Genomic DNA, 22359 nt, shown 5'->3' on the forward strand with positions numbered 1-22359 from the left:
TGCTTTGACTGCTTCTCAAGGGGACAAGCCTTCGTTGCGTCCTTCCGTTCCTCGTCGTCGTCTTCTTTTGGTGTGTCCACCATGTATACGTCATATGATGAGGTGGACGTCCAGCGCCCTGTGGGCGGTGGTTCCTCTTCACCTCCCGCATCGTCGTCCATACCGTCGATGTCTTCGGAGTCAAAGTCGAGCATGTCGGTTGAGTCATCGACAGTGGCTACCAAGTGGGTGGTGGGTGGGCCTCGAATTTCTTCGTCGTCCGCATCCCAGTCCTACCGGACATAGTTCGGCCAGGATTCTCCTGACAAGGAGAGAGACCTTAATGAGTTTAGTATGTCGCTAAAGGGCGAGTGCTGAAAAATATCCACGGAGGTAAACTCCATGATCGGCGCCCAATCGGATTCGATAGGAACGAGCGCAGGCGGTTCGGAGTCCGTGGCCGGAGAAGGATCCGGCAGTTTAACAACACAGCTCTCGTGCAAGGCAAGGTCGATGTTCGGCTCTATCGCCGCTGAGGGTAAGGCCTCCGTGGCGGGGTCCATCCACCCGTTCACGGAAGGCGCAACTGGCTCCAAATTGAGGGTCAGAGCGACAGCTGGTGTGATCTCCTTAACACTGTCCGATGGGAGAGCTAAGTCATGCTCATCGTGACCGCGTGGCGCACAAGGCAGAGGCTTGAATCCATCAAAGATCAAATCTCCACGGACATCGGTCGTGTAGTTTAAGCTTCCAAACCTGACCTGGTGGCCAGGGGCGTAACTTTCCATCTGCTCCAGATGGCCAAGTGAATTGGCCTGCAGTGCAAAGCCGCCGAGCACGAAGATCTGTCCGGGGAGAAAATTCTCACCCTGGACCGCATCGCTATCGATGATAGTAGGAGCCATCAAGCCTAACGGCGACGACACAGAGGAACTCTCAATGAAAGCACCAATGTCAGTGTCAAAACCGGCGTATCTCGGGTAGGGGGGTCCCGAACTGTGCGTCTAGGCCGGATGGTAACAGGAGGCAGGGGACACAATGTTTTACCCAGGTTCGGGCCCTCTTGATGGAGGTAAAACCCTACGTCCTGCTTGATTAATATTGATGATATGGGTAGTACAAGAGTAAATCTACCACGAGATCAGAGAGGCTAAACCCTAGAAGCTAGCCTATGGTATGATTGTATGTTGTCCTACGGACTAAAACCCTCCAGTTTATATAGACACCGGAGAGGGTTAGGGTTACACAAGGTCGGTTACAAAGGAGGAGATATCCATATCCATATTGCCTAGCTTGCCTTCCACGCCAAGTAGAGTCCTATCCGGACACGAGACGAAGTCTTCAATCTTGTATCTTCATAGTCTAACAGTCCGGCCGAAGGATATAGTCCGGCTAGAGACCCCCTAATCCAGGACTCCCTCAGTGGCTTTAGCCATGAGGCACTTGGCGGTGATGCTCTCATTGGGTGAGTTGAAGAGAGACACCCGTGGAGTCGTTGCAATGGCAACTGAGGCCATGGCAGCCGACTCATCATCTTCATCATCGTCATCATCCTCATTGTACTCTTATTGTACCACCAATGCCTTGGGAGGAGTCTTCTTGGTGAAGTTGCTCTTGTTGGGGAATGACTTGGCCTTGTCCTTTCGGATGAGCTTTCCACCATTGTCTTCCCTCTTCTCATACGGGCACTCCGCAACAAAATGACTCACATTTCCACAATTGTAGCAAGTCCTTACACGTTGCTTGCTCTTCGTGCCGCTTGTGTTGTTTTTGCTAAAGTTTGGCCTTGAGTTTTTCTTGCTCCAAAATTGCCTCGAAGCAAGTGCCACGTGTTCATGATATGCATACTTTGTATCTTCGGGGTTGCTCTCCTCTTCTTCCTCTTCTTCTTCTTCAACGCAGACCTTGGCCTTCAAAGCAAGGTTGGGCTTCTTTGCCCTTTGAGAACGAAGCACCGCATTGTCGACGGTCTTGTCCAAGATGTTCATGGCCACAAACTCATCCAACACTTTGCTTGAGGTCAAAGTGTGGAAGTCCGGCGTTTGACGAATGACGGAGGACATGGCCTTGTGGTAAGGCATCATTGCCTTGAGGAATTTGCGCTTGATCCAATTGTCATCCGTGTCCTTGCTCCCGTGATCTCGGAGTGAGACCGCGAGTTTGGTTACTCTCCGATAAAGCTCACGAGGTTCTTCATCTTCTTTCATTGCGAACTCATCGGCTTCATCTTGCACCACTTCATAGTTGGAGCGTTGAATACTTGCGCTCCCCCGGTAGAGTGAGACAACACAAAGCCATGCATCTTTGGCCAAGGCGAACGGCCGAAGATGAGGTAGATCTTCGGGTGGAATTGCATCTTGAATGATGAAGAGAGCGTTCTCATTGAATTGGTTATCCGCGGCTTCTCGAGGAGTGAAGTTGCTTGGATCATGCAGATGGAAACCTTCTTCAATGATTCTCCAAAGATTAGTGTTCACATGATTTAAATGACGCTTAAAGCGGTAAACCCAAGAATCAAAGTCCTCATTTTTTACAATCTTAGGGGGAGGACCAGCATGATTCAAATGAGTGGAAGGAACCGGTCCACCATAAACAAGTGGTGGTTCCACATGAGCACAGATGTCGGTGCCATTTTTACCACTAGAAGAAGGAGCCTTTTCACTACTAGCTTCCCCCCTTGTCGGAGATAGCATCTGTCACCTTGTCGGTGGGATCACCCACTTTCAATGGTGCGGTGGATAGTTTGAGCCCTTCAAGGAATTTAGTAAACATGCTTTCAACCTCGGTCGTCATGGAGGTTTTCAATGTCTCCAAGGCCACATTGAACTCCTCACGAGAGACCGAGGTTCCCCCATCGCCCGTAGACGAGATCGGATTCACACCGGAGTGTTCCTCCACACCGTCTACGGTATCAACCATACTCTTCGGACGGTAAGGTCCTTAATAAAGAGACGAGGCTCTGATACCAATTGAAAGGATCGATATAGTTGACTAGAGGGGGGTGAATAGGCAACTAAATTTTTTTAGCTTTTCTTTACCAAATTAAACTTTGCATCAAAGTAGGTTGTCTAGATGTGCAACTAGGTGAGCAACCTATATGATGCAACACATACAAGCACACAATCAAGCAAGGAAAGTAACACAAGTAAGCTTGCAAAAGTAAAGGGACGAGAAGACCAAGAGTGGAGCCGGTGAAGACGAGGATGTGTTACCGAAGTTCCTTCCTTTTGAGGGGAAGTACGTCTCCGTTGGAGCGGTGTGGAGGCACAATGCTCCCCAAGAAGCCACTAAGGCCACCGTATTCTCCTCATGCCCTCACACAATGCGAGATGCCGTGATTCCACTATTGGTGCCCTTGAAGGCGGCGACCGAACCTTTACAAACAAGGTTGGGGCTCTCTCCACAACTTAATTGGAGGCTCCCAACGAAACCACGAAGCTTCACCACAATGGAATATGGCTCCGAGGTGACCTCAACCGTCTAGGGTGCTCAAACACCCAAGAGTAACAAAATCCACACAAGAAAGTATGGGGGAAGCAAATATCCTTTGGTGGAAGTGTAGACCTAGGTCTCCTCCTTCAATCCCTAGCAAATCAACAAGTTTGAGTGGCTAGAGAGAGAGATCGGGCAAGAGAGCTTGAAGTGCATTAATGGTGGAGTGAGAGAGGTCAAAGGTGAGAGTGGTAGGTGGGAGAAGCTCCCTTATATAGCAACCCTAAATTCCAGCCGTTACCGCGTTTTTTGCACTGCAGCGGTACAACCGGTCCTCGTCCCGGTACAACCAGGACTCACGGTGTATCTACAGAACCCTACCAAGCGATACAACCGGACCTGCAGGCGGTAGTACCGGCTAAGAAAAATAACCGGACTAACCACCTAGCCACCGCACAACCACCGCATCAAAACAGAAGCTTGACCGGTACTTGGGCGGTGCCTGGCCGGAACAATGGCATGGCCTTGAGCTCTTGGGCGGCTAAGTTCTAAGCGGAAGAACCGCTCGGACCACCGGTGGTACCGGTCATCGAGGAACGACCGGACCAACCAGGCCACTACCACCCAAGAACCGCATCAAAACAGAAGCTCGAGCGGTACTTGAGCGGTGCATGGCCGGAACCACCGCCCTAGCTTTTGCAGAGCATGGTGGCGGTACCACCGCCCGGAGGCAGCGGTACAACCGCTCGATCAAAGCTGATGAGCGTCAAGACCCAGTGATACAACCGCTCCAGGGAGCGGTACAACCGCTGGGCAGAAACAGTGAGCAGGAATCGATAAGGGAAGAGATAAGGGAAACTCTCTCTCTCACACACCTGAGAAAGACAAAGGGGGGGTGATGAAGGTGTACGTGAAAAGATTCCCCCAGTTCTTTCTAATGAGGATTCCCTCTTGATAGTACGGGTTCCCTACGACCAAAGAGATAAAAAGCATAGGGGACTCCGTCTTCGATCTTTTCCTACAAGAGAGAATAGCTTTCTGATGTAGGCCTAAGCATCAAGAACCTGAAACATTTAGCACAAGATTAGACCAACAAAAGGGTTGTCATCATCATCCAAAACATAAACTAGGGAAATTCCCTTTCAGAAGACGCAAGCTAATAGAAGGCACATGGTAACACGAGCAAACAGAAGGACGAACGGAAGAGGGCGAATAAAATGGCAAAGGTGAAGTGGGGGAGAGGAAAACGAGAGGCAAATGGCAAATAATGTAATGCGAGGAATAAGAGTTTGGGATGGGTACTTGGTATGTCTTGACTTGTGCATAGATGTCCCCGGCAACGGCGCCAGAAATCCTTCTTGCTACCTCTTGAGCATGCGTTGGTTTTCCCTTGAAGAGGAAAGCGTGATGCACCAAAGCAGCGTAAGTATTTCCCTCAGTTTTTGAGAACCAATGTATCAATCCAGTAGGAGACCACGCGCGAGTCACCTCGTACCTACACAAACAAATAAGAACCTCGCAACCAACGCGATAAAGGGGTTGTCAATCCCTTCACGGCCACTTACAAGAGTGAGCTGTGGTAGAGATGATAATAATAAGATAAATATTTTTGGTATTTTTATGATATAAATTGAAAGTAAAGATTGCAAAATAAAATAGATTGGAAACTTGTATGATGGAAAATAGACCCGATGGCCATAGGTTTCACTAGTGGCTTCTCTCAAGATAGCATAAGTATTACGGTGGGTGAACAAATTACTGTCGAGCAATTGATAGAATTGAGCATAGTTATGAGAATATCTAGGTATGATCATGTATATAGGCATCACGTCCGTGACAAGTAGACCGACTCCTGCCTGCATCTACTACTATTACTCCACACATCGACCGCTATCCAGCATGCATCTAGAGTATTAAGTTCATAAGAACGGAGTAGTGCTTTAAGCAAGATGACATGATGTAGAGGGATAAAATCATGCAATATGATATAAACCCCATATTTTTATCCTCGATGGCAACAATACAATACATGTCGTTCCCCCTACTGTCACTCGGATCGAGCACCGCAAGATTGAACCCAAAGCTAAGCACTTCTCCCATTGTAAGAAAGATCAATCTAGTAGGCCAAACCAAAGTGATAATTCGAAGAGACTTGCAAAGATAACCAATCATACATAAAAGAATTCAGAGAAGATTCAAATATTGTTCATAGATAATCTTGATCATAAACTCACAATTCATCAGATCTTGACAAACACACCGCAAAATAAGGTCACATCGAATAGATCTCCAAGAGAATCGAGGAGAACTTTGTATTGAGATCCAAAGAGAGAGAAGAAGCCATCTAGCTAATAACTATGGACCCGAAGGTATGAGGTAAACTACTCACACATCATCGGAGTGGCTATGGTGTTGATGTAGAAGCCCTCCATGATCAATGCCCCCTCCGGCGGAGCGCCGGAAAAGGCCCCAAGATGGGATCTCACGAGTACAGAAGGTTGCGGCGGTGGAATTAGGTTTTCGTGGCACCCTCTGATGTTTTCAGGGTACGTAGGTATATATAGGAGGAAGAAGTAGGTCGGTGGAGCCACGAGGGGCCCACGAGGGTGGAGGGCGCGCCCCCTGCCTCGTGGCCTCCTTGTTGGTTGCTTGACGTCCACTCCAAGTCCTCTGGATCACGTCTGTTCCAAAAATCATGCTCCCGAAGGTTTCATTCCATTTGGGCTCCGTTTGATATTCTTTTTTTCGAAACACTGAAATAGGCAAGAAAAACAGCAATTTGGGCTGAGCCTCCGGTTAATAGGTTAGTCCCAAAAATACTATAAAAGTGTATAAATAAGCCCATTAAACATCCAAAACAGAATATATAATGGCATGGAACAATCAAAAATTATAGATACGTTGGAGACGTATCAATTGCCTTGGGGGGCTGAGGATGAACTAGTACAGTGGATGGGCAGCCTCAGGAGGTGAGGTGTTATTGAGCTCGATGAGCTGGTGGTTGAGAGGGTGATCTGAATGATCCGTCCCCTTCTACGGTGGTGGCTAAGTCCTATTTATAGTGGTCTTGGTCCTCTTCCCAAATGTTTTAGGCGGGAAGGGATCCCACAATGGCCAAGTTTGAAGGGGGACAACTAGTACAAACTATCCTAACAAAAGTAGTCTTCGCCTGCCCAAGGCTCTGGTGGTGACGTTGTTGTGGGCTCCGCGATGACTTCCGTCCTGCCGTCCTGCTGGTCTTGGTCTTGTTGCATAGATATGAAAACCTTTGCCTGATGCCTCGGGACCCCGCGCCCGCGCTTGCCTCCTTAGCACTAAAGAGAAAACTGGTACACTGCGCCCGCTGGCGCCCGCCTGGCCTTGGTCATCATGGCTCACGTCACGCGAGCCTCGCGAGGTGCCCCTTGCATAGATATCTCCGCTCCTCGGGAGCCAGCCTAGTGAGGTTGCCCCCAGGGAGGTCTTGGTGTCGTCCGCCTCGTGAGGCTTGGCCCCTCGCGAGGGTCTTGAGTTGTTGCCGCCGAAGATGGGCCGTTAATGGAGCCACGCCACGGGCCGGAGCCAGGCAAGTCTTGGTACTCCCGTTTCCAGGACACCCGACATTGACACCTAGAGGGAGAGGGCATTGGGCGTGTCACCTAGCGGCGGCGGTGCGATGATGTGGTTGGCTGTGGAAGGGGATGCATTTCCTGAATATCTATGATGCCAAGATTTGGGTGGATGACGGGAGAGCTATATCACCTCACCCAACCTCCAAATATCGAGGTTCACAGGCTCGATTTGGAGCAACCTTCAAAACGTATGGAGATGGAATGTAGAATGACGATTATGCTAGACCCTTTTTCGGCTGAAATCGTTATATCATCGACAATTACGGTGTTCGGGGGCCGAGAGTGCTCTTAGAGCATCTCTAGCCAAGCTTCTAAAAGATCTTAACTCGTCGAAAGATTCCCTTTCTAGGAGTTAAGCCACAGATGATCGACCTCTCAAAATCTTTAACCCCTAAAATATTTGATGAGATGCATCGGCCGCCTCTCAAATTTAAGAGAGCGAATGCAAGTCGTAGCAGACGATCCGCTCATCGGTCTCTCTCCTGCTCGGTCGCCTCCATGATCGCGCCGCCGCCGTTGCATTCCTTGCCTCTGATGGCCACCTTGCAACCCGGCTGATCTCCGTCCACCAAATTCCGGCAAGAATCTAGCGATATTTCGGCGAACTTTCCTTCGAATTATCATTGTCCCAAGAAACTTCCGTGCTACTCCCTGTTGTCCCCTGCCACTGTCGCGCTACTCCCCGTCGTCCCGGCCGGGGCCACACTCGTCCCCTCCATCTCCGACCATGGGCGGAGCCAGTGGTGGAGGACGGACAAAAGTTGAGGTAGTGCAGGTTTTTGTTACTCGCCACCAGCAACTCCGCCACGCCGATGTGACGCCTTGCACCCTGCCTGCACGGGACAAATCAAGGTAGGGCAGCTGCCAACCCTTTGCCCTATCTGTCCTTGGCCACCGGGCGGAGCATCACAACACAGTACAGACCAACGAAAGCACGCACATATGAGCTCCTATATGATTGTGGGTCGACATCGCCTATTCCAGTGAATCGTTGCGTTTGGACCATGCCATCAAACCACACGGAGAATGAAGAGTAGAAAAACCAGTTAAATGAATAATTATCCAAACCTTGGCCTGTGAATGAATTTTACCGGTTTCCTTGACTCCTTTCTTGCCCTTCTTCCTCAGTGAGTAACGTATAATGTCTAGAACAAAGGAAGTGAGTCTAGCTCCACTCCGAGGGACAAGACGGAAATCTTCTACCGATGCCAACTGCAAGGCGTGCTTTCCTATGAACCGATTCTTAGACTACAGATCTCATCCCAACGATCTACTTGTACGAAAGAAAGAGAGATGATCTACTTGCAGCTACTGTTTGTTACCGCTGAACATCTGCTACCAATACCAAGAAATACCAATACGGACTTCTTGTTCCAATCGAAACGAGCAAACCTGGGGAAGAGATCCTCTATCAAATTGCTTTTGCATGTCCTCTGCCCTAGCCCTAGCTAGCTTCTGGACATCATCTACCATCTAGAAATCATGGGTGGCCGTGTGGAAGGAAGAAGGAAGAAGAAAGAAGAAAGTAGACGAGGGATAGAGACTTTCATGTAAAGTTCCGTATGTTTGGAGAGTTAGCTCCGCATTGTTTTAACTCTCATGTTTAGAGCATCTTTAATAAAAGATGTAGATGCAAAAATAACTAACTTTTGTATCTCCGAGGCTCAAAAATCCTTTTCCAAAAAGATGATGCAGATGTAAAAGGTTTTATATCTCAGCCTCCCGGAGATCTGAAATACAACACTTCGAGTACCGTCGCCGCCACCCCGCTCGCATCACCGGCCGCATCCCCGCACCACTGCCGCCCCGCCCGCATCACCGGCCGCATTCCCCGCACCGCCGCCACTCGATTCCACCACCGCCGCTGCGCCGTGGCCCTGCACTCCCGTCGCCGCTCGATCCGGCCGCAGCCCCGCAACGCCGCTCGCCGCGTGCAAGCCCGCCGCCCATCCCGTAGCCCCGCCCGCCGCCTCGCACCGCCGCCTCGCCCACCGCCGCCACCCCGCCACCGCCTGAATACTAGTTGAAGTACAATTTTACATCTCCATTTGCATCATCTATTAGAGTTGCTCTTTTACATCTTCAATATACATCTTTTGTTGGAGTTGTCTCTTTCTTGAAGATGCAAAAAACACTTTTGAAGATGTAAATTTTCACCTCTCCTGTTTTACGTCTCCAAATTTGCATCTCCGATATTACGGAGTTATGATATGCTCGAAGATTCACAATTTGAGCTGGGATAAAATTTAGCGAGGTAAATCCAGCCGTGCGCCGCTGCTGGTATTCGTTCATGCAAGCTGCTGGAGCAGGTTGCCCATGGCGACTCGCGCCACCACCCCCTCCTACCTCTACAACGTCCTCCTCCGCCGCGCCGCAGACCACCGCGGCCTCCTGCTGGCCTTCCGGGCTATGCTGCGCGCGGGCGTCGCGCCGGACCACTTCACCTTTCCCTTCGCCCTCAAGGCGCTCGCCCAGGCACGCGCCGCAGCGCCACCGCGCGCCGGCGGAGCCCTTCGGTGCCTCCACGCGCAGCTTGCCAAGTCTGGCCACGGCGCCGACGTCTACGTTACTTCCTCCCTCGTCCACGCCTACTCGGCAGCCGCCGCCGACGCCGCCTCTGCACGTGCGGTGTTCGACGCCGCGCGCCACCGCAACGTCGTCACCTGGACGGCGATGATCGCTGGGCACGCCGCGGCTGGGGAGGCGCGGGATGCGGTCGCGCTATTCAGGGAGGCTGTGGCGAGCGAGCAGGAGGTAATTAATAGTGTCACGGTCGCGCAGGTGATGGCGGCGTGCGCGCAGTGCGGCGACATAGAGAGCGGGAGGTGGGTGCACGACACGCTCCGGCGCTGGTGCGTCGAGCCCGTATTGCTCGATGTTGCTCTTGCCACGGCGGTACTCCATATGTATGCCGCATGTGGTGGTCTCAGTGTTGCAGTTCAAGTGTTCGATGCAATTCCTCAAAGAAACGAGGTGTCCTGGAATGCAATGGTTGAGGTTTGTAATCGTCATGGCAGCTCGGATAAGGTTCTAGAAGCTTTTGCTGCTATGCATTCTGCTGGGATGAAGCCTGATAAGGTGACATGGCTGAGCATACTGCGTGCTTGTACATCGAAGGGAGATACGGGCTTAAGCCGAGGGGTTCACGCATACATGGAAAAGACTAATTGTTGTCGACATGTTTCAGTTTGCACATCTCTAATGGATATGTATTCAAAAACAGGAAATGCACAGAGCGCGCTCCAGATATTTCATTGTCTCAAAGGAAAGGATTTGATGGCATGGACAAGCATGATCAGCAGTTTGGCGAAGCATGGCCAAGGCAGAGATGCAGTGCAGCTCTTCAAGCAGATGGAGTATGGTGGCGTTGTTCCAGACCATGTTGCATTTTTAGGCGTGCTTACCGCTTGCAGTCATGCAGGGATGGTGGATGAAGGCAGGAAATATTTTGACTCCATGCTGAATCTTTACGGCATCAGACCAACGGTAAAACATTATGGATGTATGATTGATCTCTTGAGCCGTGCAGGTCACTTAGGAGAGGTTGAGAGGATGATGCAGCTGATGCCTATTCAGCCCAGTGTTAGAATGTGGGGAAGTATGATGAACGGTTGCAAGATACATGGTAGGGCCGATGTAGCTGAGAGGATAGGATGGGAGTTTGCTGAACTTAACCCTCAGTTAAGTGCAACCTATGTGGTCATGTCCAACATATACGCAGAGGTTGGTAGGTGGCATGCGGTCGAGCAAACTAGGAGGCTGATGTGGCAGAAGGGATTGAAGAAAAATATTGGCTCAAGTGGCACTGAAGTGCACATGCTGTGCTCCTGAATTCAATCGAAGTGAGAGGGGGGGAATACTGTGAAAGACGTGTTGTGGAAATGTGACATCAAAGGCATGTACATTCCTGTCTGGACCATGCGTTTGAATTGAATTGCCAGTTTTATGTGCGGACATAGAGGTAAACATCTAATCTAACTTAAAGTGCTTACGAGTTGTTTACTTACGTACTTACCTTTCCTTTTTTGAAGCTAGATCGTTATTTATGCATTATATCCTGTACTTGATTTGGTAAGGACAAAATAGGTAAATGCTATTTTTGAGAGGTCGGTGTTTACAGAATGTCTGTCCACTTGGAGGTTGATATGTTGCCTGACATCACCCTTAGAAAATGCCTCTGCATATTTCCACAGCTCTGAGGGCTTCTTTGTCTAGCCTAAATATCAAATGTACACTTTGCATATACATATTTGTAAACACGAGAAAACTGAAGATGTTGTGATGTATTAAAACTCTAGCAACTACTTCTTTTACCATGCACCGTTGTTTCAATGCAAAAAGAAAAGAAGTGTCATATTTCATGTGTAACATAACAATTTTGGATATTAATTTAACCAGGACAATCTCTTCAGGGGCATCTGAACAGATAGACACCGAGCCTTCAAGGTGTGCGAAGTACTGGGCACTTTGGCAGTAAACGACATGCACCCAACACTAGCAGAAAGTATTCATAGCCTGGAGCCTTGGAATAGCTCAAGGTAAGACCGATGTCATACTAGCACCTTTTGCTTGACTTGAGCAACTCAGGGTGTGAGCTGGTGAGTACTAGCATGTAATTGATCCCAAACAAGTTAATTATTTGGGAAAATGTTTTTACACGATCATGGCTCTTGTCTCCCTTTAATTTCTCTGAAAGTTGTGCCACATCATTGTGTACTTGTTACAAAAGCTGTGTTGTGCTGCACTATTAGCCTGTCTTGACCAACCTAATTGCACTCAGGAGTCAGGACACTGAACACTTGCTAATTGGCAATGCTGGTACGCTGAAGGTGTTAACATGGCCTTCATGACCTCTTCAGTCAGCTGTGGTTGGTTAGCCGATCAATAGAAACTGAGGACTTCTTCCAATTAGATCTTCAACATTTGAAGGTTCATTGCCCCCAAGAATGCAGCCAAACAAGTCAAAATAAGCAACACTGCAACCATCAGGTGAGTTTCTGCATACTGCTTGTGATCTAAACTGGTTGGTCCAGTAGAATACTTCTCTGTAGTCTTACTTATCTGTTCTGATGCATGCCAAACCTTGTTACTGTAGTAACTACTCACCCTAAGGTCCTAGATTTTACGAATACTTCTTAAAATTAGTCCAACAGAGAAGCCCGGTGGAACAATAATTAAGATAGAAATGACAGTGAGGTATCATAATTGATCGTTCCTGTTAAGAGTTGAACCTGGTTGGGACAAATCACAAAGTCCATATTTCTAGGATACAGCACATTTCTCAAAGGTCCTATATCTCACCTTATTGACTAAGCAACACTAGCAAGATGCCCGTGCGTTGCACGGAACATCAAGATGCATTTGTACGAGTAGTTTACCTTGTGAGAGAAAAGGATGAACGAGGAAAGTCCTTATCTGCAAGTGTGGAGATAGGTGCAGGTATCTTTTTGCAAAATTGCCATAGTTTGCTTTCTATCCGTCAGATATAGATCGGACGGTCTATATTACACGATGGTAGGCACACCATCATCACCAACTCGGTCTTTTATAAGAGTAGAGATCCATATCCTAACATTAAGTGGATAACTTTTTTATATTTTATTGGGCGGGAAAAATAAACAACCTGAACCGTGGACCAACCAAACCAAACTTGCACGCTAGCCAACTTTCCAACAAAGAAGTTCAGTAGTAGCATCCACGACGCTTTATTTATACCTTCGAAGTGCGACCGACAAAGGCTATGGCGGTAGCCACTTGTCACATCATCTTTTACAGCGAGGATTGGCCAGAAGTATACCGTCGTTGACCATGGCAGTACCCTGTATATTTCTACCGCCAACGTGTATAGGAAAAGTCAGATCCAGAAAGATTTACAAACAATCATTAAGTCGTGCTAAACTTTTCTCGAAAGGTCAAAACAGTGAATTTGTATGCATGTGGGCATACCCATGGTAGGAATCATGTCAGGTTTGAATGATTTCTGACTCCGGATGCAAGTTGTGACACGTGTTCGACCATGTATTGGCCTTTTTTTACCGAGATAACTCTAATTTTTTTATAAAATTTGTCTAAAATCAAAACAACTTGGCATGGTGCATTGAATTGGTAATACAAGGCCATGGAAAAAATTGGGCCATTTTAAGGATGTCCCAAAACAACATGCTCTCAGATAGAGCCTTCTGGCCTACCCGAACACCCTCCGTTGAACATGATCTATTTTTGGACATGCTTAAAATGAACCCAACTTTTGCAAGTAGGTGGGGATGCTCATGGTAGACACCCATGCCATGTTTTAATGACTTCCTACACCATTTGCACATTGCGACATGTCCATCCCTTTATCAGCATTTTTACAACGGGAAAACTCCAGAAAATGCAAAACTTGTCAAAAACTCAAACAACTTGGCATGGTACCTTGAATTGCTCATACAAGACCATGGAAAAAATTGGGGTAATTTAAAGGATGTCGAGAAACAACGTGCTTTTAGACGGAGCCTTCTCGCATACCCGAGCATCCTTCATTGAACATAGTATATTTTTTTGACATCCTTCCTTAAAATTACATGCCTCTAGCTCAATATAAGAATGGATCAAGACCCCCACATGTTTGTATTCTCTAGTTCAACATGGCACCATCTAATTAGAGCCAAACCTATAAAAAATTTATTGGCACGTGCCCATAATTTGTTTCAATTATAATTAACCAGCATATTCTCTTTTATTGGCACATGGAAGCTACCACTGTCGATAATTTATGGTGTCCCTTATTCTGAACAAGCCGACTTAGCTCAATGCGCCGGATGCGAAGCAGGCCCAGTATGGGAGTGATTGATCTCACGAGCTCAAAGACACGACCACATGTTGCTAGCCACTCAAACAAACGCGTTCTGCTAAGCAATGATCAACATGAATATTAAAGAATATAATGCAACGTCAAATTAAAAACTTTTTTTTGAACTTTTCAAAAGCTTTTAACTATGAAATGCCAAATATACTTGGCAACGTGAATGATTTTCCAAATTATGATTTGTTTTAAAATACCACACATTTTAAAAAAGACGAACAAAAAATTTGAACGGAACATTTGTTGAAATTCACAAAAATTTCTTAAAAGCATGAACATTTTATAAAAATATGTTTTTTTTCTTAAGTTGTGAACAATTTTTGGTAACGGGAACATGTTTTGAACATATAGAAGAAATTTAGAAAATATGTCTTTTAATGCAAAAATTATTTCCAATTTTTTAACATATCACTAAAACAAGAATATTTTTCAAATTTGTAACATTGTTTAAATCTTGCACAAATTTGGAAAAACCCAAACATCTTTCAAAAATGGAATAATTGTTTTTAATTCTGAAAAAAATTAAAATTTCAAACATATTTTAAATAGGAACACAGTTTTGGAATTCATAACCTGAACTACCGAATATACTTGGCAACGTGAACAATTTTCCAAATTATGAACAGTTCTTTGAAAATTTCATACATTTTTGGACAAAGCAAGAAGAAAAAATTGACCGGAACATCTCCTGAAATGCACATACATTTCTTAAAAACATGAACCTTCTTATAAAAAAACGAACATCTAAGTTGTGAACAATTTTTTAAAATGGGAACATGTTTTAAACATGCAGAAGAATTTTAGTAAATGTGTTTCTTTAATGCAAATATTCTTTTCAATTTTTAAACATATCGCTAAAACAAGAATATTTTTCGAATTTGGAATATTTTTCGAATTTGGAATATTTTTCAAATGCATTTGTTTAAACCTTGAACAATTTCTTAAAATACAAATATTTTTAAAAAGTGGGAATAATTTTGAAATTTTGAAGAAATGTTGGCATGACAAAAAAAATCCAAATATTTTTTGAATAAGAACACATTTTTTGTAATTCGTATCTTTTTACGAAATTATGAATAAAAATTGAAATTCCGAACATTTTTGAAAATTATGAATTTCAGAAAAATTTGAAAAATAGACTTGCAATGAGAAAATAATAAAGAAGCAGCAAATAAATAGAGAAAGAAACAGAAAAAGAAAATTTGATACAGAAGACAAACAAAAATGGGCCGCCGAGTCTTGGGCGCCCAGTGTGTAGCTGTAACTATTTGCCGCATTGAGCGGGAAATAAGATTTTTTCTTGCTGCGTGGGCAGGAGAAATGGGTTGATTTTACTGGGCCATAGGGTGCACAGCACTCGTACGAAATTCTGCACAAATCGTTTTTCCTTTGCTAACAAGCGGACGTACGAAAGTTTAGTACCACCTCGGATAGAATTTTTTTTTTTTTGAAGGTGAACGGATGAAAAAATTAGAGAAACACACCTTATTTTATTAGTAGCTATAGATATAGATATAGATAAAGCACAACAGCAGTTTTATGGTTAATAAAGTTTCTTGCTCAGTTTCAAATAAAAGAAATTCTTACATCTGTGTGCTGGTTAAGTGCCAACCTCTCAGAGCTAAAGCAAGTGAGGACGCTAATAGCCAGATGCCAATTCAGACGTTTCTTTTTAATTGAAATTCTTCTGGATCCATTTCTGAACGAATCTTTACTTTCTTCGCGTGCTTTCCCAAGGTTATCCTGTGATGTCCCTTTTGTTTGCTTGTATTTACCCTCATGTTGCAGTTCTCCAGCAGGGTGTGGATTTCTGTTGGTTTATGATGGGCTGATCCCACTGTAGGTATGGACCTTCCTTCATGAAGCTTGAGGAAGCACTCACTTTTCCATCCACGGGATTCTTGGTTCTGCACTTAGTCTTGAACCTTTGTTGGTTTGGGACGTCAATCTCATTCGTCATATCCGTCTTGTCCATTATGGGCGGATGCGCGAGCTTGAAAGAGATACTGCAATTTGAATAGTTAATGCTGCTCACACTACTGTATATAGTCGATAAATTGCTGATTTTTTCTTTCTTTCTGTCATATGCCTGAGTTATACAACAACAACAAACAACAAACAACAAACAACAAAGCCTTTAGTCCCAAACAAGTTAAGTTATACTACCTCCGCTCCAAAATACTATTTGAAGTTCTCTGTTTATCTTAAGTCAACTTCTTGAAGTTTTGATCATGTATATAGAAAAATTATTAATATGTCCATTCAATTGGATTACACAACCTGTCTCCTCTGGATTGTGTGTTCATGTTCATTTATCTGGATGTTTTTCTTAACAAGGGGGAGGCGCAGAAGGCGCCAAATTTCATTTCAAACTAAGCTCAGATATTGTACATCATGAACACAAAACCCAGGACAATCAAGATTAACACGTTTCTAAATGAAAGGAGAGCTGTGGATTGTCTGTGAGCTAGTTTGACTCACGCAAAGAAAGTTTCTGATATGGAGTTCCAAACCTGGTGAGCACAATCGTGCGCAACTCCATTTAAACCTCTGGATATATGGAAGATGGCAGTAGTAGAGTGCTTGGAGTTGCAATGGAAGCCTGCTGAGTGCTGCATGATGTCCCAGCCAGTAGAAGGAGCAGAGATGTCTATGAGGAATGTGGGCCGCTGCACTTCCACCTTCGCAGCCACAACTGCAGGAAAGGTGCAAAGCTCCAGCTTCTGCCAGCAGAGACGAGGGTGCGAGATCCACAGAGGCTTGAATTATGATCCCAGCACTGCCTTGATCGTCCTAGATCTGTATGAAGACACATGTGAGCTGTGGCTGGCAGCGAAGATCTTCCTGGGGTCTTTGGAATTCTTCCAAGAGGCATCCAAAAAAAAATCTTGTTCCCTGTGATCATATGATCAGATGCAGCAGTACTTCCCTGTACAGGAATCAGAGAAGTATTAGGATTAGAAGACGTATGCCCTGCAGTAGTAACAGTAGCAGTATGCTCTTCATCAGCCATGTTAGCAGCAGTGATTGCAAGTTTTATCTGATGGACTTGGTGAGGAGAGTTCCTTCTCTGAAAAAGTGCATCATCCCTGGTTTTCCAAAGGCCCCATAAGAAAGAATTGATTAGGCAAAGAAGCATAAGGATGCCACATGGACAGAATGTGGAGAATGATATCATGCATGGTGTGAAAATTGTTTACAAGCATTTCAGTTGTTAAATACCAAGGATGAGAGAACCAGGCTGCTTTTGTAAAAGGGCAAAGAAGAAAATAGGTGCAACTCATCCTCGGGAAGATCACATCTGCAACCGTTCTGGGATATGTTAATAGAATAGTTACCTCCTCGCAAACCTATGGGGAGTGCAGTCCTAAGAGCATCTCCAGCGCCGCGCCCAACAAGCCCTCCCAGGCCACTTTTTTTCGGCGCCGGCGCCATAAAAACGCCCCAGTCGCGTCCTCAGGACGTCGAAAAGCACCGGTTCGGCCCGTTTTTGGGCTCGGCGGTCGCAGGCCAAACCCGGCGCACTGGGGGGCAATCGGGGGCTCCGGCGCAAGGGAAAAGCGCGGCTGGCTCACACTGTCAGGTGAAAAGTCAAGTTTTTCTTCCCCGACTCGCCTCCCACTCCCTACGCCCTCGGCCGCCATTAGCTGTATCCCGGCGCCGCCCGCCGCCCTTCACCGCTAGATAGCCAATCCCCGTCGGAAAAATAGCATAGGTTCGCCGAGGCAGCCCCTCCACCAGCAGCTGGGCGTTTCCGGCCGCGGAGGGGCAGTTTAGCGACGGGTACACGCCCGCCGGGGCAAGGTGTTTGGCGATTTGCCTGCCCCGGCGAGATGGACTCGGATGATGAGGAAGCATTCGCCACGCTGTTGGAGGAGGAAGCCGAGGCCGACGTCCAGGAAGAAGAGCATCTCATGGTGCTCGCCGCCCTTGCCCAGCTGCTCGCGAGCAATGAAAAGCCGCGGCGAGGTGGATCGACGCCGGGGCGGGTGAAAGAAAAGAACCGGCATCGTCTCGAAGGCTACTGCATGCTCTACTCCGACTACTTCACTGACGCTCCACTGCACGGCGACAAAACATTTCAGCGCCATTATCGGATGAGCCGAAAGCTTTTCCTCAGGATTGTGAATTCCATCCGGGAGTTCGACAGCTACTTCAAGTGCAAGAAGGATTGCACCGGCAAACTTGGATTCACCTCGATCCATAAGTGCACGACAACGATGAGGATGCTTGCATACGGAGCTCCCGGTGATTCGCTCGACGACTATGGGCGCATGGCCGAGTCCACCACCATTGAGTGTCTCTACAAGTTCTGTCGGGCAGTCGTGGCAGTGTTTGGACCGCAAAATACTTGCGAACACCTAATGCGGAAGACACTGCTCGGATCCTAGCACAGAATGCAGCAAGAGGATTTCCTGGGATGCTTGGAAGCATCGACGACATGCATTGGAAATGGAAGAACTGCCCATTTGCTTGGCAGGGGATGTACAAAGGCGCCAAAGGTGGTTGCAGTGTGGTACTTGAGGCGGTGGCCGCACAGGACCTCTGGATTTGGAACTCCTTCTTTGGTATGTCAGGAACTCACAATGACATCAACGTGCTGCAGTGCTCCCCTGTCTTTGCCAAGCTTGTTGAAGGTCATTCTCCTCCGGTGAACTTCGAGGTCAATGGGCGGCACTACAACAAGGGGTACTACCTAGCTGATGGCATCTATTCGAGATGGTCTACATTTGTGAAGACTATCTCAAACGCTGTGCCAGGAGGCAAGAAGTCCCACTTTGCCAAGGTGCAGGAGGCTTGCAGGAAGGATGTCGAGCGGGCTTTTGGTGTGCTCCAATCTCGATTTGCTGTTGTCCGCTACCCTGCTCAGACCTGGTCGAAAGATCAAATGTGGGAGATCATGACTTGTTGTGTCATCTTGCACAACATGATCATCGAGAGCGAGTAGGAAGAGCTAGTGTTTGACACTGAACCATACTACAGGCAGGGTCCTCTAGCCGAAGTTGATCACCAACTACCGGCAAACTGGACTGCCTACCTCAGTATGCGCCAGGAGATCCGAGACCCACAGGTGCATCATCAACCGCAGCAGGATCTGGTGGAGCACCTATGGAGGCTCAAGGGCGACGTCGGGCTCGGCGTGTGATGAAATATGAGTTTTTATTTGTTGAACTATATAATTTGTATTGAACTATTTGTTGTTGCACTGTTTTGTTGAACTATTTGATTTTCTGTGATGAACTATGTGATAAAAAAATATTTATGTTCATAATTGAACGCCGAGCCACGGCGAACCACGCCGAATATGGGCCGATCATCGCTCATATGGGGCCTTTATTCGCCGAAAGTGGGCCGAAAACCGGGCCAATCTCGGCGCCTGGGGGCGACGACTGAACGCCCAACCGCCCCCAGCGCCGATTGTATCGTCGGCTCGCCCCCGGGGGCGATTTTTATGCCTCCTGGGGGCCAACGGCTGGAGATGCTCTAAGTAATTTCCAAGCAAAAGTTTGGATTCGAGGAGCCAAATGCTTCAGCTTTCATACCTGTTTGAGAATGTTTTTGACCTACAAAGGCAGGACGGGGGGGGGCTAGGCCTATTGTTAGGAGTGGCCTGGAGATCCTGCAAGCAAAGTTTATAAATGCTTTTTGTGTTACGTTTGCCATTATACCAGTTAAATCCCAAAATAATATGTCAGATTGTCAGGGCCCTCATCCTTAAAGATTGGAGTATTCAGAATAATGGAAGCAGTAGGCTCAGAGAAAAGCTGATTGATGAGAGTTTTTTTTTTGAAATGGAGGCAAAAGCTTTGCCTCATCCATTAAATAAGAGAGAATAGAGTTAGTTACAAACAACCCGAGTACACAGCATGTGGATTACTCACGCAATAACAAAGACCCTAGTTTTTTTTATCACCGGCGATGATCCAAAGGTTAGCCTCGGTGGCGATGGAGGAAAGCAGCACTGTCGGAGGGGCGCACTTATGCCTGAAAACCCATGTGTTACGCTCATTCCAAATTGTCCATGAAACAAGCATGGTGAGGGATGCCTTGGCTTGTATGTGCGGATAGCCGTTGTCGCAAGTACTTTCCCACCAAGATTGGACCGAGTCGAACAAGGGCCAAGTGGAAATGACGAAATCGGGGACGTGGTACTTGTCAATGACCAAGGATCAAAGCCTTCTAGAGAAGCGGCATTTGAAGAATAGGTGATTCCCACTCTCTTGTTCCCTCTTGCAAAGGGGCAAAGATCACAGTTTGGCCACCCACGCTTTGCCAATCTATATGCGGTCCAAATCCTGTCTTGGAGAGCCAACCAAGCAAAGAACATGACTTTTGGGGGAGCCCAAACTTTCCAAACCATCTTGTCCATGGGGGAGAGAACCAATCCTAAAAATTGTGCCCTATATGCGGAGGCCGCCGAGTAATGCCCCGAGACCGAATGCTTCCAAAGGATGTCATCCTTGGAGAGTTCGTCAAGATGGACCTCATGAAGGAGCATCCAAAGTGTGAACAATTGCGTGACATGCTCAGCAGAGATAGAGGTGGATGGATTGATCTTGAGGATCCATGCGTTGTGCTTGAGGGCCTCCCGCACCTTCCCATTCTTACACATGGAAGCTTCATGGATGAGCGGGGCAATATCTTTAGGCTTGCGCCCAAGGAGCCAAGGGGAGTCCCAGAAGGGGGTCTTCGCGCCCTTACCAACGGAGATGGTGGTGGAAGCATAGAAAAAGTTAAGGTCCTCCTCGTCACAAGGGTTTCCCAACCCGACCCACATCTTGGTAGGCTCCTTCAATTCGTACCAAGGTCATCGCAGCCGGAGGGCGCGTGTAAACTTGTTGGTGTTGAGGACCCCAAGCCCCCCATATTCGAGTGGCCGGCAAACGGTCTCCCAGTTTACTTTGCATTTTGCCCCTGTCGTTTTGTCTATTCCAGACCATAGGAAGGCTCTCTCAAGTTTGTTGACGGTGTGTAGGATGGATGGCGGGATGACCAACGGAGTAGCGGGGTAGACCAGTTGGGAGGTGATCACAGACTTACAAGAGTCGTACGCCCGATGGTGGTGATATTCTGACCCTCGTATGTTGTTAGCTTGCTCGCCACTTTGTCCACGAGGAATTGCAGGTCCACCAACTTCAGCTGCCATACAGAGAGGGGGAGCCCTAGGTACCGCAGAGGGAAAGAAGCTCTTGCTGCCGGTAGGCTTAGGGTCAAACAGCCCAGATCGAGGTGGTTGCAACGGACGGGCACCATCGAGCTCTTGAGGAATTTGGTGCAGAGGCATGTGACCTCACCAAAGCCTCTCAAGATGCATGCAACATTTTCCATGTCTCTTTTGATCGGGGCCACGAAAACCATCGCGTCGTCCGCATAAAGAGAGGTCCTTAGCATTGCCCTCTTCCCCTGGGATTGTGTAGGAGCACCTTCCTCGTGGCCACATCTAGGATTCTTTGGAGCGGGTCAATGGCGATGACGAATAGGAGTGGGGGGGGGGGTCACCCTTCCGGAGGCCTTGGCCATGCTTAATTGGACCACCGACAATACCATTGAGGATGATCCTCGAAGATGACGAGCAAAGGAGGGTAGCGATCCAATCCCTGAATTTGGGAGGGAACCCTCGCCATTGGAGAAGATCGAGCAAATACTCCCACTTAACAGTGTCGAGGGCCTTGCGAATATCAAGCTTGAAAAGAAGGGACGGGGTCTTGCTCTTGTGTAGGCGCCGAGCGCGATTGCGAACATACAAGAAATTGTCATGGATGCTTCTTGTTTTAATGAAGGCACTTTGGGCATCGGAGACGAGGCTTGTCATGTGGGGGCCCAGCCGAGTGGAGAGCACCTTCGCAATAATTTTCGCGACCACGTGGATGAGGCTAATGGACGTATAGTCGGCGATCCCCTCCGCCCCTTCCTTATTAGGCAAGAGCACCACATTCGCGGAGTTGAGCCATTGATGAGAATTTGATTCCATTGCTTAAGATCAGGAAGCCACAGGTCCTTAAGAGCAGCTGGGTAGACAAAATGAGGCTGCTGGATAATAAGGCGATTGTACACGTCAGGCCAAGCAGGGCAACAAGGGGTGCTCCAAACCGGGACATTGCCTTGGGTAAGTTGACAAAATACAGTGGGCTTTGAGCTTGGGCATCATTTTAAGAATGAAGGACCAAAAAGCTAATTTGGAACAAAGGTGCTGGCTAGCCAAATAGAAGAATCAGAGAAGTATTTAGTCTTGAGAATCAAATAAGGGACCAACTACAGGTCAATTGTTTCAGCAGAAAACAGTCAGTTGATTCTCCTTCTCCTGTATCAACCATCCGATCAAGATCCAATGGACGCTTGTGACAGCCTAGTTTTTGTCCTCTTTTATTTGCCTGATTTTCATTTGAATTGATTTTTAAATCTGGAGTTTTTGAATCTTTTCATGTGGACTTAAACACTTGGGTACCCTTGGCTTTCACCCAAGTGCCTCATCTCCCTCTCTAATCATCATTT

The 22359-nt window shown here is 47.2% G+C and overlaps 1 protein-coding gene across 3 annotated transcripts; it reads left to right on the top strand.

The window, feature by feature from the left end:
* The first annotated feature begins 9253 nt into the window (after nt 1–9253).
* LOC125522931 (putative pentatricopeptide repeat-containing protein At3g05240) lies at nt 9254–16180 on the top strand. 3 transcript variants are annotated; one of them, XM_048687972.1, is made up of 4 exons: nt 9254–10983; nt 11421–11560; nt 11803–12011; nt 15710–16180. In XM_048687972.1, exon 1 carries the CDS (start codon nt 9339–9341, stop codon nt 10851–10853), a length of 1515 nt encoding a protein of 504 aa, XP_048543929.1. In that variant the 5' UTR covers nt 9254–9338; the 3' UTR covers nt 10854–10983; nt 11421–11560; nt 11803–12011; nt 15710–16180. The 3 variants fall into 3 exon arrangements, with proteins under 3 accessions (XP_048543929.1, XP_048543926.1, XP_048543928.1); XM_048687969.1 differs by having other exon boundaries at nt 15655–16175; XM_048687971.1 differs by having other exon boundaries at nt 11435–11560; nt 15655–16173.
* Nucleotides 16181–22359: the final 6179 nt, after the last annotated feature.

Source organism: Triticum urartu, chromosome 7, assembly GCF_003073215.2.
Source record: "Triticum urartu cultivar G1812 chromosome 7, Tu2.1, whole genome shotgun sequence".
In the NCBI taxonomy this organism is placed as follows: Eukaryota; Viridiplantae; Streptophyta; class Magnoliopsida; order Poales; family Poaceae; genus Triticum; species Triticum urartu.

Bases quoted from the DNA above. Each gene is read 5' to 3' on its own strand.
- LOC125522931 (XM_048687972.1), top strand. From the start codon at position 9,339: ATGGCGACTCGCGCCACCACCCCCTCCTACCTCTACAACGTCCTCCTC.